Raw genomic sequence first — 15,274 nt, 5'->3', positions numbered from 1 at the left:
AAAGGAAGAAAGAGTGAAAAAAGGCATGCTGGTATTAATAATTCACAAAAAAATGCCCAAACTTGGTTGTTATGCAAACATTCATAACTAGCGAATGGAGAGCAGGAATTTTAAACTTTTTGGCGCAGACTTAGCCAACTAACCATACTGTGCAACCAACTAGGATCTTTGCCATCTGATAATTGGGAAAAAAGTTATAGCAAAAATGCCAAAGAAAACAAAAAAATGTGTCATTTTTGCCTGCATTCCTTGACATAAAACATGATTATATCAAAACTCACCATTCGATTTAAATTATCCTAGTTCATTGCACAGGCTAATAACAAAGGAGAGAGCGTGCAAAGTTTCATTGAAAAATATTTATTTATTTTGAAGTTATGACTGTTTGCGCAACACGAAAGTGCAAGAAATAAAGTTTTGAGAAAAACAAGATTAAAGTTTTTCAACCCTTGTAGAAAGAAGATCATCATGCCCTAGGAAGTTAAAATCCTTCAGGTTCATAGCTAGGGCCCTCCTTAGCTGATGTGAGCTCTCTTTTGGCATTTGTTGCTGCCCGTCCTTTTTTTGCGGAGATGTTTTGCCTCACCCGTTGATTGACGTTGGGCCTTCATCACATGGTAATGGTCACTGGTGCAACATGGTAGGAGAGTGTGGCGGCCAGATTCGATGCCTGCTTCCCTCAAAATATCTGCTGTACTTCTGTTGCCATCACTGAAGGACGAATTCGGTAGCATTCAAAGCGATAGCGCGAAGCAAACAACTCAGACGCTTGTAGCCCTTGCAGAAATTTAAAGTAATGTTTAAAAAACAAAATAAGCCTTAAAAATTGCCTTTGAGTAATCTTTTACATATCAGACTAAAACAAAACAAAAAATTTTCAATATGCGCCGCTGATTATTGCCGAGTTATCATTTTCTGTTACCAAACCACATTAGTTTCGGTTTCAGAACTGTTCACCACCTGTTCGAAAGTTGGCTATAACTTTTTAACAAAATAAGATACGAACATTATTCTTTTGGGATTCCCAAAATATAAAAAGGAAAAAATGTCATTTTTTCAAAAAAAGCGCTTTTTCAAAGGTGGTGACATACCTTAAGTCATATGCCATCGTCGTCGCATGTTCATCCCACTGTCCGCGCTGATTAAAATTTTTTCCCAGATTAATCGACAAAGGAATTAACGCTGCGGTACAGTCTGTACGTCCATTGAATGCTTTATTCGTGTTTTGTACAATTCGTGAGTTTGTATTTTTTCAGTCTGTTAATTCAGCCATTATTGCTTAACTTTTTCGTCTGAGCGTTGCTTAACAGCATGCACTTTTATTTTGAGTACCTACATACTTGTGTCCTTTATCAATGAATAAATGAAAAAAAAAAATAGAATACAGCACTCTGTCGTGTGTGTTCCCTGGTGTCACGGGCGTCATGGTGGAGGACCACGCATAGCTTCCGCGCTGTATGAGCGTCAAATGAAACGCGAACAGGGCCACTGGAATTGGGGGGAAAACGAACGCAGAAATCATAATTGAAAAAATAGCAATACATGTGATGTCCATTAACATTCCCAGCAAGAATTATCGGGCCGTTGAAGTGCAAATCAAGTGCGCTGGTATTCAGAAAATCTCTTCGATTAATTGCATTTTCTCGTTTCTCTGTTCTCGTTTCAGCTCATTTGTTCACGTTCCATTTGAGGCTGATAGTGCATCGAAGCTGGCGGTGATAAACGAATTATAAAACAGAAGTATCCGCCCACATTCAGCCTTCGCTCACAGAATTCGTCCACGACGAAAAAGTAGCCCGCTGCTTAAACGCTCCTTCTTACGTAAACAAGAAGCTTAACACGAGAAAAAAAAATATGAGGTCTAGAATTTTGATACATTGATTGTTTGAGATAGTCGAACATTAAAAAGCTGATTTCGTTTGCAGTTGCGATTGGGCAGCGGAGTAATACAGGACGCCGCGGACCGCGGCCCAGTGTTAGCAACTGCTGTTTTTTTAAAGTTGTATCCTACTACAGAGGCTAGAAATCCTACTATAGGCAGGCGCACGCTTTCAGCGCGGTTATCATGGAGGAAGGAAAGAACTCCATGGCGTTTATGGTCCGCCAACATGGCGGATACTATATCACCCCGGTGCAAGCCGTCCTTGCTGAGCTTGTGTGCTCTTTCGGACTCCTATATCTTACACTTGATGGAAGGAAAAACGTCTTTTTCGCCGTTGTGCTGCATTGCGGAGTCCCGTTTTTATTCACTTCGCCCTGAGCGGCCGCGCGTCGTCGGGTCCCCCGAGGGCGTCCTCGTGCGTCTTGGCGAATGCGGGCCTGCGGGTGCAGAAGGGCAGGCAGAACCAGTTGACGAAGCCGTCGTCGGCGTCCGCCTCGTGCAGCCGACGCTCCTCTTCGTCGGCGCCCCAGAACTGCCCGTACCAGTCGAGGAAGCGCTGCACGGGCTTGCACGACAGTAGCCGGTCCCGCAGCGCCCGCAGCCGACCCCCGCGTCGCCCCACGCCGGCCGCCGCAGTCTGGTCGCCGCACTCCGTCGGCATCCGACACTGCGACAGTGCGCATTTGGTTTTTTTTTTAATGAACGTACTCCAGGCAAACACGCTAAACTTCGAGCAACATGAATTAGTTTCAACCGGTTCCAGCTGTGGTATTCCAGTGGGAGATAACTACCCAATGGTCATCGAAACTCCCTTGGACGTCTCATGGACGTCCAGAACGTCTTCAGGACGTCCAAGAGAGTGCGCATTCGGGGTTTTTTTTAATGAACGTACTCCATGCAAACACGCTGAACTTCGAGCAACATGAATCATGAATCAGTTGGTTTCAACCGGTTCCAGCTGTAGAGTCCCAGTGGGTCATCGACATTCCCTTGGACGTCCAAAACGTCCTCAGGACATCAAAGGCAGTTTTAGTGCCCATTGGGTACAACCCTGTTGTTGGCCACCTATTGGGGAACAATGGTTCTTTCGGGACCATGCTCGCTGACCAGCCAGCATATCATGGAGCGTTTCGTAACATTTTAGCTTAGGTTATTTACTGAGGACTTGCTTTACTGTATCACATTTCCTGGCTGCTTTCGTATGGTTTGATTGACCATGATTTCGCCAACTGCCGTCAATACCCCTGGTCTTAAGGGTAACGTAACTAAATAGACAGGTCTCAGGGTGGACGCCATGGTGGCGCACCACGCACGGCCTCCGCGGTGCGCCTCGCAGCAGGTGTCGACGACCTCGTCAGACGAACGCGCAGATTTTAGCCCTGATCGCGGTCCTTCAGCGTAGCGACCGCGTGACGTCAGTGTTAGAAAAAGAAAAGGTCGCTTTCCGGAGCTGTCGTGGGCATTGTATCCGCCCAAGAGAGAGAAGTGTTTAGAATAAAAGAAAAAGTGTGCTCTTCACTAATACTCACGGAGTATGCAATAGATCAATGAGAATAATGTGTTCTCCTTCAAATTGGAGCTAACTGTACATAAAGCATATTTTACTGTAAGAGAATTTGGCTGGTTGATTGGATGTAGCTAGTGAGATCTGCTCCGATACAGTGTTCAGGACCTTTTTTTTTAATTCTGCTGGTATCCCACTGGGACATGAGTGCGGCTGGTAGAAAGATAGTAGACAATGTGCTGTAGAAGCAGGCTGAGAGCACATGAGATACGCAGTAAACTGTGGAGCCGTCGTCTAGTTGAACTTCGCGGGCCCGTGCGTCTTTCAGGTACGTGGCGCCATCTCTTGATGTATGTCGTAATAAGCGCGGTCCGTTGCCAGCCAACGCCCTGGCGCTGAGCGGTCGCGAAACATTGTTACGCACGAAAGGCTCTAGCCACCCCTCTCACCCGCCACTCTGAGAAATGGACTTTACAATAGCCTGCTTGGAACAACACTGCACTCTTCCTCTGGAAGAAACAATCCGGCGCCGGTAGTTTTTATATCATCCGACATTGCTATCGAGCGACCTTGTCGGCGTCGGTGGTATAGTGGTTAGCATAGCTGCCTTCCAAGCAGTTGACCCGGGTTCGATTCCCGGCCGACGCAGTTTTTTTTTTCTCACGTGCGGTCGGGGCATGACGACTCCTTTTTGATTCCATAACGCGTTTGATCACTGTCAGCAGCTGGCTCAAACGACGCCACGTCATCTCTATCACTGTGCTTAAACCATTAACCGAGAGGAGACGTGGGCCGTGACATCTCTAGGCCACTCAGATATGTGGCCTCCTTCCCTCCCTCCTCCCCCCCCCCCCCCCCCCCTCAAAATACCGGTTGTGGTCGGATACGTCAGATCGGCGACGGTACGCCAGGCTCAGTTCGGGAGCTCTACACTCAAGCCGCTCCGACGCGAGGCAGCGCATGCGCAGAACGTTCTTCGTTCGAAAACCGGCTGGGAGAGGAGGCGAGCGGCGAAGGGGGTAGAGGGGAGGAGTGGCGTGGGAGGCGCGCGCGGTGCATTCTGGGTGAGCGGCTCCGGCGCGCTCTCGGCGCGGCCCGCGCGAAATGCAGCCGGTTGCATTCCGCGCCGGGCTCCGTCAGACCGCGCCGGAAGCCGCCGAGCACGCTGGCGGTCGGGCGCCGCTGGAGTATAGAGGGTCGCGTTTCGCCGACGTGACGTCGCCGTGCCGCGCGCGCACGCGCGCGCGCGCTACGTCGGAGTATAACCGCGCCTTACACTGCGCCGGTCTCCACGCCAGAAGTATTCTGTCAGGTGGCGCCCCCACGCAGGGTGGCACGGGCCGGAACTTGGATAGGGGTCTGTCATTTTTGCCCCCCGATGGACCGATGGTACATGCATTTTAAAAAGGTCATCAGCTGCAAATAGTTTTTGCGGCTTTTTACTTTTGCATTCGAGCCGTAGCACTGTTTAGTCGAAAATAATATGGAGGTCATTTTCACGACATGTTAATGAAATCAGGTTGGTGGCTACCATAAAATTGGTAAAAACTAGCCAATATGGAGGTCATTTTCACAACGTGTCAATGAAATCAGGTAGGTGGCTATAAAATTGGTAAAAAAACTACCTCAACGATGCCTAGTCTCGCCATATCAGAAACGAAGTCTTCATCCGCGTCGGTGGTATAGTGGTTAGCATAGCTGCCTTCCAAGCAGTTGACCCGGGTTCGATTCCCGGCCGACGCATGTTTTTTTTTTCGTCCCCGGAGAGTGGGGTGAAGCGTTCCTGGATCTGTTCTGTGCAAATGACTATTGACGACTTGAGCTCAACGAGATATGGGATCCTTGCGAGAAAAAAAGAAACGGAAACGGTGCGCGTTAGAAGTGTTCTAAAATTGTCCTGTAATTTGCAGTAACTTATGTTACTTTGGAACGTTTTTTATTGTTGAAAATTAACAAATAGTGTTACATGTTTTGTCACAAGCATTACAGTTTAGCATTGAAAGTAAACATGTGTTACTGCTGTTTTAAATACTATTATAATGTACAGAATCTACACTTAATATTATATGTTGTATCCTAAAGATTAGTTTAACGTTCAAATTAAACATTATTCTTATACTCTTTTTTCTATCATGTTTAAATAACAACTATAAAACAATACAAATATATTTTAAGCAAATTGTCCCAGAAATTTTCGGACTGTTTTTACACTGAACATGTGCTTCAAGCAGCAGTACTTTACAATAAATCTTTTAGATTGTTGCCTGTCGTAGACCACACGCATAGCCCCATTATTATGTTACCAAATTTTACTTATTAATTACGTATTCAGCACTATCACTCATGGGACACCCTTCAATAATGACTAAGCTTGTCTCCATGGTATCCGGGTGGAGGTGAGCGAGTTGCATGCATTGGTTATGGTGTACTATGTGTCTCCTCCTTTTTGGTCCTTGCTAAGCGTTGATTAAGCGTTTTACCTTTACAACTGGTGGGTCTGCATACTCTCGCAAGGTCTCTTTCCCATTGTAGTGGCAGGTGCATTCAATTTGTTTAAATGTTCAGTTAGTATTAAGGCTTTGTTATTGCAGGCTTTGTTTGTAACGTCTCAGAAACGTTAGAAAAGACGGGAATTAAGAACAATATATAAGTGTGTGCCCGAAACAAAGAAGTGACATTGTTGCAACGTTTCTGGACAACCTGGGTATAGGGCACCTGGCTTGCTTGGCATGCGGCCACGTTAGTACCTCTCTGTTATGCCAGAATTCTCCATTAGAAATTTTTCTCTAAAGAGAGCGCATTAGTCGACATCCCAAGGGAGATTACAGTTTGTTGCAGAGGCAGAGGTACAGTCTTTGTCAAAAGTAACCAGGCTACATGGTTTGATTCTCACTCGTATAACAGGGCCCTCACGGCTTCCCTAAAGATCGAAAAGTTTTTTGATGGTGAGATGAGGGGTTCTTCTTACCATACAGAGATTTAGAGCTAGAGGGCTGGCATGATAGCTTTCATATGCGACTGAGAAGAAAAACGTACCGCCTGGTTACTTTTGACAAAGACTGTACATAGGCAGAACTTTTATGGGAAGGGGTCCCAATGCACAATTTTGTAGCGAAAGCTACATTGGCCACGAACTTGCGATTTCGCTGTGGCGGTGCTCCGAGGCGGCACAGAGACCGACCTTGAGTCGTTGCCTAGCAACCGCCGCAGCTGGCGGACACCGCGCGCTCGCCGCGCCATCTGGCATGACGTCACATCGCGCGCGCCTCGTGGTTGCGCTCGCATCCGCTCGCTTTGCCAGCTGAAATGCGACGTCGCTACCGAAATGTCATTAGACGAAACTGCTTTCGCTAAGTATATCCTGGCCTAGCTGAGCTAAGCCAAGCCACTTCAGTTTTTTTTATCCAGCGTGAGCCGGGAAGAAAGGGGGGGGGGGGAGGGGGTATGAGCTGCGCGGTACGTGCCGAACAAACAACGAGAGCAGTGCCAATAGAAACGGGACGCAAGGGTTACAACTTCAAAGGAGGGAGGGGGGAGGGGTGTCCATTATGTTTTTGGTTAGGCTATTTTCTCTCCAGAGAGTTAGTTACAAATCAAAAACAGACACCCTCTATTAGGGAATTACTTTAAGACTCTAAACAGATGGTTGCTTTTCGCAGAACGTTCTGTAATACATTCCCAAATTTTTTAAAATCTCTCACGGTCTTTTTTTTTTGCGGATAGTTCTCTATTAGAGTTATAACCTTGCGAAGGTGCCTACTGCGCATGCGCAGCAGCAGGCGGGCTCCCCCACATAGCACTGCGGGGGAAGCGCTGCCCACTAGTTTCCGTACGGCCATTCAGCTATGCAAAACTGTCTGATATACAGTCTCGTATAAAAAATGGGAAAAATCAACACTGTAAGCTACGCAGCTGTTAACCTAAACTAAATAATGCGCACTTAAATGAGCGGCAGTGCCGGGTGTTCCGGCATGGCCGGAACAGCCACACCAGTATTTTACTTGCGCGATAATGAAAACTGAAAAAAAAAAAAAAACATTGCGTCGGCCGGGAATCGAACCCGGGTCAACTGCTTGGAAGGCAGCTATGCTAACCACTATACCACCGACGCTTTTTTTTTCTTCATTGCATTTTCACAACGGGTACAAAGAAGTAAAACTTGTCAGCAACACTTGCACTGACACGGCAGATTAAAATTTTTTCAGTTCAACCAAGTCATCCAACACATTTAACCAAGTTGGCTGATCAGGCAGTGCCTGATACACTTCCCTCAGACGTATGACACCTTCAATGAAATGTTCGCGTGGAGATCTCACAACTACTTCTGCATTGTTGAATTGTGTCCTTGTTTTCCATAAACTATGGAGGCCAATGAGCATAATAGTGTCATAAGGGATGTCCTGTTTTCCTACCGGTTAGAACCTGATGCTATGCGGGTGTACCGGTAAATCTTTCTTTAATGTTCTTTGAAGCACATCCCAGAAAAAAACCGCATCCCAACAATCTAAAAAAACGTAATCTATTGTTGCAGGTTTTTTACATAGAAAGCAATCTGTTGACCAAGGTACAAAGAGTCCTTTATCATGCTTCCATGTTTTGACCGACAGGGTTCCGGTATGAAGTTTGAAGAAGAAAGTTTTCAAAGATGGGTAAACTGGCATTCTTTTAACCCTTTTGAGCACATCTGCTCCTGGGCCCCCGCAGTTTGACAATCGGTAAATGGGTACAGGGAGCATTGACTCAATTAAATCTTTATACAGATTTTTTCTAGTGGCATTGGAGAGGTACTGCATTGAAAATCGCACTTGTAACATTCTGCACGCAAGCACAACTTCACGCAGATAACCTCTCACTGTACCACGCATGTTTTCAACAGAGCATACTACAACTCCTGGTAGCAATCGACATAAACGAACTTGCATAACTGTGCGAAGAAAAATATCGTTCTAGTCGCGAAGAAACATAAAGCGGGACACGATTTGTCGTACAAATAAATGAACAAGACCGAGACCTCCTCTCTTCACGGGCAAGAATAAGTTTGTTAGACTAGTTCTTTCCCATGTCGACGCCCAAATAAATACAGCAAAAACCCGATGGATCCTTTGAATATTGATCCGCGAGGCGCTCAACACATTCATGACATACCATATCCTGGAGATGAGGAACAGGTTACACACAGTGGCGCGCGAGAACATTGATAGTGGTCGCCCCTGCCACCCACTGGCCTTTTCCTTTGCTATTGCCACCTGTTCATTCGAGTATGGTTCGGGGTTGCTATTAGAGTTCAGCGGTACTCCAAGATACGTCGTCGGAGTTGTGGCCCACCGAAGTCGGGAGTAATAGTCTGGCGTTTCCTCCCAGTCACCATGCCAGAATCCATAACTCTTCTCCCAATTTATTTGCGCCTCGGTGCATTTGCAAAACTTCTCAACAGCAGCCGTGGCTTCACAGATACTCTGTTTACTTGAGCAGAACACGGCGATGTCGTCAGCATAAGCTAAGATTTTAACATGCGCTGACAGTAACCTAGAGTTTAGTATAGCCAGACAAAGGGGCTCAAGATAGATTGCGAACAAGAGGGGTGACAAAGGACATCCCTGCCTCACTGAAGATCGTACGTGTAGGCTTTCAGTCAGCTCCCCATTAACAATGACGCGCGTTGTGCAGTTCGCGTACGCCATTCGTACGCCCTCCGTTATTACACAGCCCACATTAGCCTGATCTAGCAAGCTGATCTAGAAGCTCATGAGATACACGGTCAAAGGCCTTTGCGAGATCTAGCTGCATCATTGCCACCCTGTCGCCTAGTGCATCGCAGAATTCAAGCACACTTCGCGCTATGTGTATATTAGTGGCTATGCTCCGCCCCTCTATACCGCAAGTTTGATGACTCCCCACTAGCATGGTTATGACGCCCTGAATTCGCTTTGTCAGAACCTTCATGAATATCTTATAATCTACGTTGGTGAGGCTTATCGGGCGATAAGACCCCACCAATAGACGTTTTTCTGGCTCAGCAAACTTCGGTATGAGTACAGTGTGCGATGTTGTGAATGACAATGGCGTACGCTTTTTCTCGTACGCTTCGACAATAACTTTCAGCAGAATTAGGGTGATTTCTGACTTGAAATATTTGTAAAAGGCGGCTCCTAAACCATCAGGACCGGGTGCTTTACCGGGGCAGTTGATCTATTGCTTCCTCTAGCTCTGTAACGGTTATTGGCTGTTCAAGACGAATTCTGACTTCATCGTCGAGCCTTGGCATAAACGGTAGGAAATCGTTATGGAAACTGCCCTCTGCCCTTCACGTGTGACCCAGCAAGTCACTGAAATGGTCTCTGATTACGCCCTTGATAATGACGCTACCGGCAGATACCTCGTCACCGTTTTGTATCTGGCGTATTTCTTTTTGACAAGCATATCTTTTTTCATCGCCTAATGCTCGTTTTGTTGGCGATTCCCCTGCCCACAGTTTCTCGGCACGTGCGCGCACCACCGCTGCTCTGTACTTATCTGTGTCTATTTTTTCCAACGGCGCTTTTGTATTTCTTATTTCATTAAAACAAGTTCCTGGGTGACTGCTTTCAACATTAATGAGCAGCGCAAGCTGCTCACGGAGCTGGATTTCCTTCTGCTTTTCTTCAAATCTGATAACACTGCTTGTTTCAATTGCCCTCATTTTGACGAACTGCTTAAATTCTTCCCACTGAACAGCGTAACTTGACGGTTGGTCCATGAGCAGCTTTTCGAGCTCTTTTCTTACTGTACTGACAAAGCGTTCTTGCTCCAATAACTTTACATTGAGTTTCCATAAAGCCCAATTAAACGGCTTTTTAAAGCGTAACCTGCCAAAGGTTGCAGCCACTAGACAATGGTCGCTAAATGGAACCGGTTTGATTCTCCATCCGTGTCGGTGGTATAGTCAAAAATTGCCACATTTTTTACTATACCACCGACGCGGATGGAGAATCCGTTCCTGATATGTCAAGACGAGGCATCGTGGAGCTAGGTTTTTACCAAATTTATTATAGCCACCAACCTGATTTCATCAATATGTCGTGAAAATGACCTCCATATTATTTTCGACTAAATAGTGCTGCGGCTCGAATGTAACAGTATACAGAAAATAAACAAAAATAAAAACAAAATAAAAATAAGATGTGGAAATAAAAATAAAAAACAATAATATTAAGAAAATCAGCAAAAAGAATAAATAAAAAACAAACTAGGAAAAATAAAAAGTAAATAAAAACAAACAGTAACCAGGAAACGCTTTCGCCTTGCAGCACTTTAGAGAGCCAAAGTGCCCCCTGGATTTTTAGAGATAACTTTGCGAAGGTGCCTACTGGGCATGCGCAGCAGCAGGCGGGCTCCCCCACATAGCACTGCGGGGCAGAGAACAAGCGCTGCCCACTAGTTTCCGTACGGCCATTCAGCTATGCAAAACTGTCTGATATACAGTCTCGTATACAAAATGGGAAAAATCAACACTGTAAGCTACGCAGCTGTTAACCTCAACTAAATAATGCGCACTTAAATGAGCGGCAGTGCCGGGTGTTCCGGCATGGCCGAAACAGCCACACAAGTATTTTACTTGCGCGATAATGAAAACTGAAAAAAAAAAAAACACTGCGTCGGCCGGGAATCGAACCCGGGTCAACTGCTTGGAAGGCAGCTATGCTAACCACTATACCACCGACGCTGACGGAGACTTCGCTTCTCATATGGCAAGACTAGGCATCATGAAGCTAGTTTTTTAGCAGTTTTATGGCAGCTACCCACCTGATTTCATTAACATGTCGTGAAAATGACCTCCATATTATTTTTGACTAAACAGTGCTACGGCTCGAATGTACTGCCTACTGTGCTCGAATGTACTATGTCAATTGCGCAGCTGCTCAATTGAAACCGCCGGCATACAGTTTTCGCCTCTTGGCTCATTAATGAGGCCATTCAAGCAATACGACGTAGGCCTATCGTCATGACGGCGCGGTAAATCACGTTCAGTCTTCTAAAGCGTTGCATTGCAGGTGGCTAGCAGTTGCAAGATGATTGACCGTGACGTCATGACAATACGCCGACTCCATATTGGTTTAATGCTCTCCTTACGATGCGTAGCCGCCGCGGTGGCTCAGTAGTTATGGCGCTCGGCTGCTGACCCGAAAGACGCGGGTTCGATCACGGCCGCGGCGGCCGAATTTCGATGGAGGCGAAATTCTAGAGGCCCGTGTATTGTGCGATGTCAGTGCACGTCAAAGAACCCCAGGTGGTCGAAATTTGCGGAGCCCTCCACTACGGCGTCCCTCATAGCCTGAGTGGCTTAAACCTCCTTATGAGGTGTCTACTAGTCCGTTCTTGAGTTCCATCCGACTTAAAGCTTTTCAATTACTTACTCGGTTCGACTATGACAGTAACAGCAATGTAATATGTATTAATTTGTTCGGTGGTTCCCTTTTCATCGCTTATCTGGCGCGTTGTTAAGATAACGATTACAGAACAGTTACAGACTGTGATAGGTTGTTTCGCCTCCCCCTAACATCATCGCACGAGAGTGCCCACTCCCGCTCAGGTGGAAAGCACATTTTGTTTATTTCTTCATTTCCTTTATAATGTGACCACGCGCATTGTCATGACACCGCGTCTCGAAAGCTGACCAGTGTGTGGGGTTGTCCCTTACACAGTAGCCCCGATTCGCCATCTCTTTTCAGCTGCTGCACGGAGCCGTTAGCGAGTGGGCCTTTGTCCGTGCTCTTTGCAGCGACAAGAGCTACAAACGGTACAAACGATAGCGTAGGCACGGAATCGCTCGCGTGTTTCTATTTTCTCGAACCACAAGAGGCGAGAGCACGGACCGTTGACGCCTTTCTATTTGATCGCTGCCCTGTAGAAGCCAGTGACACGCCACTTCGCAAGAGTTTTGTGATTCCGTGGTCTAGTGACTGCCTTCCAAAAGACACTCGGCTTTAGACTTGGACTCGTTGTCACCGGTGTCCCGCTAACTTTGTATTACAAGTACCCTACTGCATGGCACAGGTAATAACGTAGGAACAGCGCTAATGTCCCGTATCTTTTGTTCGACATTGCGCCAGGTCGACTAATTCGCTTCTTTGCTCAGTGGACAGTAACAAGGAAACCGCAAACCCGTGGCGATCGCTGAGGACAGACAATTGGCCTCTCAGTCGTTCACAAGTGGCTTCTTGTTCACCTTGTTACGCACGGTCCGCTCTCGGTTTCCTACCTTGTGCAACCCGATCCTCACCAAGGACTTCCCTCGATCCCAACGTTGGTTAGTCAGGGCACATATTTTGCCGGCGTCGTTCTATAGTAGTCGTCATATGACGTACTACACCCGGCCAAATCTTTAACTGGCTCGGGTGTTGCATCGATAAATGCGCCTTGTAAAAGGTTCTTTTCGGCTACACCACTGGCATGTTCATGCTGTAATTTGACGCGTGAGATGGCATTTCGTGGTTCCTTTTTGTTCGTATAATGTTTGAGTGGAGTACTTGCGTGTTTAGATCAAAGTTATCAGAAATATTCGCCGTCTGCCACTACGAATAACCGAAACAAGCGGAATACGCAGCAATGGTTCTAGTGGTGCATTTACGCTTACTCTGGGTAAACGAATTGTCCGCCATGAAAGGAGTTGTAGTTTACCAGACGAGGAGGCCTTATGGACCAGAACCATTGCTGCGTATTCCGCTTGTTTCGGTTATTTGTAGTGGCAGACGATGAATATTTCTGATAACTTTGATCTAAACACGCTAGCACTTCACTCAAACATTATATGAACAAAAAGGAACCATGAAATGCCATTTCACGCGTCAAATTGCAACATAAATATGGCAGCGGTGTAGCCGAAAACAACCTTTTACAAGGTGCATTTGGCGATGCAACGCCCGAGCCAATAAAAGATTTCGTCGGGTGTACGTTCCCGGGATGCCACACCTGGACGCTAGCCGGCCCAGGGCGTCTACCCAACTCTGTCCTCATTTTAGTTTTACGCACCGTGGAATTTCAAGTGCGCTCGCATAATTTCAGAGCGTCAACCTTACGCGCAGTCGCTCGATCACTTCTGACAGGTAATTTGGCGACAGTATAGTACGGAGCCGTGGAACACCTGACCGAGCTAATACATGCGGTCATCCGCTCGCGAGCCATGACCTGATACGTATTGCCAGCTGGCATCTTTTCCTTTCTTTTTATTTTCCAGACGCTACGACAAGCGCTGTTTAGCCGCACATAACAAGCTGGCGATCCGACACGTCATCTTTATATGCTAATTCAGTGTACCAGATGTTTCAGGGAACACTAAGTAATTTTAAAAAATGGGCTTTTTTGGGGGTAAAAATATGGTTTTTTGCGGTGCGGCCAGTGTTGGCGGACACCGGGAAGCTGGTGAACTGTCTTGAGTAGTGAGCATGGTTAACTAATTTCTGGTAATTAACTTTTTAACTATCACAGCTAGGGAACTGGTTGCAATTAGATATTTGTAGCTGTTCATTAGTTATGCACACATCAGTTTTTAGAATTCCGAAAACGCGATTATCTTCGGGGCTGTGGCTCGACAAAATCTGGCTACATCGGGCCAAAATACATGCGCTTTCCAAAAGCGTGCAGGCAAAGCAACCTTTACAGTGCGCGTAACTAGTCGAAAAAGCCAAATTTTGTCGAGCCACAGCGCCAAGGGTAATCCCGTTTTCTAAATTCTAAAAACGGATATGGCTATTACTAACGACCGGCTACAAATTTCTAATTGCGACCAGGCGCCTAACTGTAATAGTTAAGAAGTCAATTATTAAAATTAGTTAGCTACCTTACTACTTAAGACGATTCACCGGTTTTCCGGTGTCCGCCAACACTGGTAATACTGAGCTGAAAATCCATATTTTTGCCTCAAAAACCTATTTCTGATAATTACTTAGTCTTCCCTGAAACATCTGATATAGTCCTCACGTAAAGCCTACACCCGAGGGCCTTTGAGGTACCTGGAACAGATAAATAAACACGTACAGCCTTCGTCAGAACTAACCAGGCTGCACGTTTTTCTTCTCAGTCGTACATTAAAGCTATACGCCAGCTCTCAAGCTCCAAATCTCTATATGGTAAGGAGAACCCCTGTTCTCACCTTCAAAGAACTTTTTGATCTTTAGAGAAGCCATGAGTGCTCTGTTATACGAATTATAAGCAAACCATGGAGCCTGGTTACTTTTGACAAAGACTGTACATGGAGCATGCGCGGCGAGAATGCACCCTTCTTTAACCTTTTTTTTTCCGCACAAAGCGTACGACCACGCTTAATGTGCCTCTCCGTTATCGCACAGCTAGTTTCAAATTTGTCACGTAAATGCGAGCTAGCCTGCACGGTCCTATTTCTTTCGCTCGAGCAGGGATGATGCGCGATGTACTTGACGCGGGGACACTGGTGGAGGGATTCAGCCAGAAGGCGTATTGTCGCGGGAGTGGGCGCGTCCTCCTCCCCATTCCGATTGCGTACCCTTCCCCCCTGCACACCCACGCGTGTGGTCGTGGCTCACCTTGGCCGTGGGTTCCCTTTGCGAGCGATGTGAGCGACCTGGCCGAGAGCGCGGGTCCAGCCTTCGACCGTTGTGCCGCCCACTCCCAGCTTCTTCGTCTTCTCGCTGCCGGTGTCGCCCCCAGGAGGGGCGCTCGTACCCGTGGCCTATCTGCCTGCGAATATTGTTGTTGTTGTTGTCCTCTAGATAATGGCGCGTACCCACTGCGGGGGATTGGCCAAGATGGTTTGGTTTGGTTTATGGGGTTTAGCGTCCCAAAGCGACTAAGGCTATGAGAGACGCGGTAGTGGAGGGCTCCGGAAATTTCGACCACCTGGGGTTCTTTAACGTGCACTGACATCGCACAGTACA

The 15,274-nt window shown here is 46.7% G+C and overlaps 2 protein-coding genes and 4 non-coding genes across 6 annotated transcripts in view; 3 read left to right on the top strand and 3 right to left on the bottom strand.

Moving 5' to 3' along the window:
• The window catches only part of Men (NADP-dependent malic enzyme), a 154,537-nt gene that overhangs the window by 27,178 nt on the left and 112,085 nt on the right, over nt 1-15,274 (top strand). The gene's annotated exons all lie outside the window — the stretch shown is intronic.
• Nucleotides 2,227-2,543, bottom strand: LOC149360668 (uncharacterized). Its single transcript, XM_089569358.1, has one exon. It carries the CDS (start codon nt 2,541-2,543, stop codon nt 2,247-2,249), a length of 297 nt encoding a protein of 98 aa, XP_089425484.1. The 3' UTR covers nt 2,227-2,246.
• TRNAG-UCC (transfer RNA glycine (anticodon UCC)) lies at nt 3,963-4,034 on the top strand. Its single transcript has one exon. It is a non-coding gene; the product is annotated as a tRNA-Gly (tRNA).
• Nucleotides 5,058-5,129, top strand: TRNAG-UCC (transfer RNA glycine (anticodon UCC)). Its single transcript has one exon. It is a non-coding gene; the product is annotated as a tRNA-Gly (tRNA).
• On the bottom strand, nt 7,426-7,497 carry TRNAG-UCC (transfer RNA glycine (anticodon UCC)). Its single transcript has one exon. It is a non-coding gene; the product is annotated as a tRNA-Gly (tRNA).
• On the bottom strand, nt 11,017-11,088 carry TRNAG-UCC (transfer RNA glycine (anticodon UCC)). Its single transcript has one exon. It is a non-coding gene; the product is annotated as a tRNA-Gly (tRNA).

This window comes from Amblyomma mixtum, chromosome 2 (genome assembly GCF_055824585.1).
Source record: "Amblyomma mixtum isolate Tamu chromosome 2, ASM5582458v1, whole genome shotgun sequence".
NCBI classification, from domain to species: domain Eukaryota; kingdom Metazoa; phylum Arthropoda; class Arachnida; order Ixodida; family Ixodidae; genus Amblyomma; species Amblyomma mixtum.
The sequence above is the reverse complement of the archived record's forward strand: the minus strand, read 5'-3'. Positions and strand labels throughout refer to the sequence as shown.

Coding starts and splice junctions, on each gene's coding strand:
- LOC149360668 (XM_089569358.1), bottom strand. CDS start 2,543: ATGCCGACGGAGTGCGGCGACCAGACTGCGGCGGCCGGCGTGGGGCGA.